The sequence below is a fragment of the Cariama cristata genome, unplaced genomic scaffold (assembly GCF_000690535.1).
Source record: "Cariama cristata isolate BGI_N322 unplaced genomic scaffold, ASM69053v1 scaffold31120, whole genome shotgun sequence".
Taxonomy (NCBI): Eukaryota; Metazoa; Chordata; class Aves; order Cariamiformes; family Cariamidae; genus Cariama; species Cariama cristata.
In genome coordinates this window covers 12,065-14,524 of record NW_009596866.1, presented here as the reverse complement: position 1 = coordinate 14,524, position 2,460 = coordinate 12,065, and the positions used below count along the sequence as shown (strand labels likewise).

The following is a 2,460-nucleotide window of genomic DNA, read 5'->3' as shown; positions in this document are numbered from 1 at the left end:
TTTTTACCTTTTTCCAGGGCTCCATCCATAGCCGCCCATCTCATGCATTCGAGCTGCAACCAGCGATGCAGTCCTATGCCCTTCCTTGCATCGCTTGCTAGTAAAGACCTCCTGTCTTGGCTCTGGGGCATTTGGTTTTCACTTTAAAATTACAGTGCTTTCAGAAAAGCAAGAGCTCAAGCAACTTCCGAGCTGGAAAGTCAAAATGAATCATTTCAGGTGCAAGATCGAGATACGCAATCTCCACACCCACAGATAAGGGTGCTTGTCAGACACCTCTCGACCCAAAAGCCTGCGTGTTGGATGAGCTCTACCGCACGCCCTGATGGCTAATGGCATGCATGCAGAGGCACGGCAAGAAGGAGCAGGGAGATGAAGAGTGAAAATGGAAATGTTTTCAGTCGTGCTAAGAGAGAGAAAGAGAAACCTAAATTTTTTCCTTTCGGTGAAAAACTTGTGCTTTCCTAGAGGTAGTTATCTGAGAGGATAACTAGACAGGAAAATTAGAAAGGAAAACAGACTGTGGAAAGGCATGTTCCTGTTTGTGCATAAAATTTCAGGGCTACGTTCCCTTAATTAAACAAATCACCAAGAGAAGAGCTACAGAGACCTTTTGTGTGACCCATCCGGTAGGTGTGTCACAGTTTATACAATTTGGCACGGAACAGCACAAAACACAGGTGTTGTCCTGTGAGTGCCATCTCAGGAGTGTTCAGCAGTTAGAGTTGCTCACGTCATGGTTTTGTCACCAGTACAGTAACGCAGGGCGTCTTTCTTTGTCCCAGCAACAGTAAAGCAATCAGTTCAGTTTTCTTCAAAAAGGAATAATTTAATCCCTTTTGCAAGGTGGATCACTCAAGAATCGCTGAATGGGGAGCTGTTGTGATAGAAAATGGCCCCCCTCTGTAGAAGAGGTAAATAAATAGTCTGTGTGGTATTTGCTTTCGCAGAACCGACGCAGTGAACAGGAAACCCAGTGGCTTTGGGTACAGTGGTCTCCTCTTCAGGTCAGAGATGACTATGTTTAAGTCTCAGTTTCTCTGCTTGCCTGAAAATATCCAAGCGCATGAAAAAAAAAGCAATTCTTGTTGGATGTATTTTGGTCTTGGAAAATGCAATATTGTCTACCTTAGTGCCTTTAGCAGTGGAATTTATAGTCAGGTAGTTCTGTATTTATTAAACGTCAGTAATCTCAGAAAGTGTTAAAAGATACTTTCTTCACCACCTTTCTCACTTGCACGCCAGTTCCTAGGTTCCTTTTTCTCAGCCACTGAAATAAAAACAAAATTCAGGCACTAAACTTGGAAGTGTTGTTCTGTGCTTTGACAACTCAGAGAGGGTATTTCCCACCATCTGCCAGTCTTCTGGATGAATCAGCTGAACTGTGCTGAGCCATAACCTGTCTTTGACTCCTTTTTGACAACTGGAAAGGCAGAGTCGACCTTCTAATCTTCCACGATACCATTTCTCCAGTTAAACGCTGCATTTGCTCCATGAGTTAACGTCTTCACTGGTGGGTTCACCATCTGCCATTTGTTCTCCTCTTTCAGCTCTTCGCAGAAGCACATACCCAGCGAAGGGATCTAGGAAAGAAGTTACCAGCAGAGTTACTAGCAGGGTCATTGCTTTGACGTGAAAGAGGGGGCTTTGCTACAGAAGAAAGGAGACCCTGAGACTGTTCTGGGAGGAGAGACCAGGACATTTTGCCACTTCTGAAATGAACTAAAACCAGACTGGAGGCCTGTGGGGTGAAAGCTGAACTTGTGTCATCACCCCACATTCATATTTGGATTTGATGATCAAAATATATTCACTCCTCCTTATGCCATCAACAGTGGTAGTAAAAATATATCTGAAGACTGAATTCTCTGGTTGGTCATACCAAGGCAGATGGTAAGGAAAACTGGGGTGAAGAATTCTGCCACTGGTGATAATACAGAAAGCAAACAAAAAACCTTGGCGACCAAGTCCCAAGCACAGGCCCCACTTGTGAAGCTGGCAAGAAAACCCTTCTCCACTTCATTCTGTAGCTGAGCGTCGAAGTTGTGAACTTACAGCAGCTCGAAAACCACACAGCTTCTTAAAGAGTGACTTCCTGAGTGTAGGTGCAGGCTACACTCACAGCATCACGTGGAGCAGAGGGAGGCTCTTAGCCCCGTTTCTAAAGGAAAGAGGCTAGCTCCAGACGGAGAGGTTTCCAAATGTGCCTCTGGTCCGTAGGTGTTACCTGGCATTGACTTTCCAAGAGAGTTGGATGAAAATCTTCTTCAAAGACTTAGTTGCTAGTCACATACTGTTCACCAGGAGAAAATCCTTCTCTTGACCTCCAGTGCTTTGCTAAAACTCCATGAGATTCCCTTTGTAATGAAAAAGCTAGTGTCGCTGATATTGGCATGCAGTTACATGCGTGTCTCACCGCATAAGCAGGGTCCTTATTAAAAGTATAATAAAACAAGAAGA

The 2,460-nt window shown here is 44.4% G+C and overlaps 1 protein-coding gene across 1 annotated transcript in view; it reads right to left on the bottom strand.

Annotated features, from left to right (window-relative positions):
• Positions 1–1,445: 1,445 nt before the first annotated feature.
• UBASH3A (ubiquitin associated and SH3 domain containing A) overlaps positions 1,446–2,460 on the bottom strand; it is a gene marked incomplete at its 5' end in the record, with an annotated part of 13,046 nt that continues 12,031 nt past the window's right edge. Inside the window, one exon of the mRNA XM_009707838.1 lies at positions 1,446–1,583. Within this exon, the coding sequence (XP_009706140.1) occupies positions 1,446–1,583 (138 nt within the window). The remainder of the gene's footprint in view (positions 1,584–2,460) is intronic.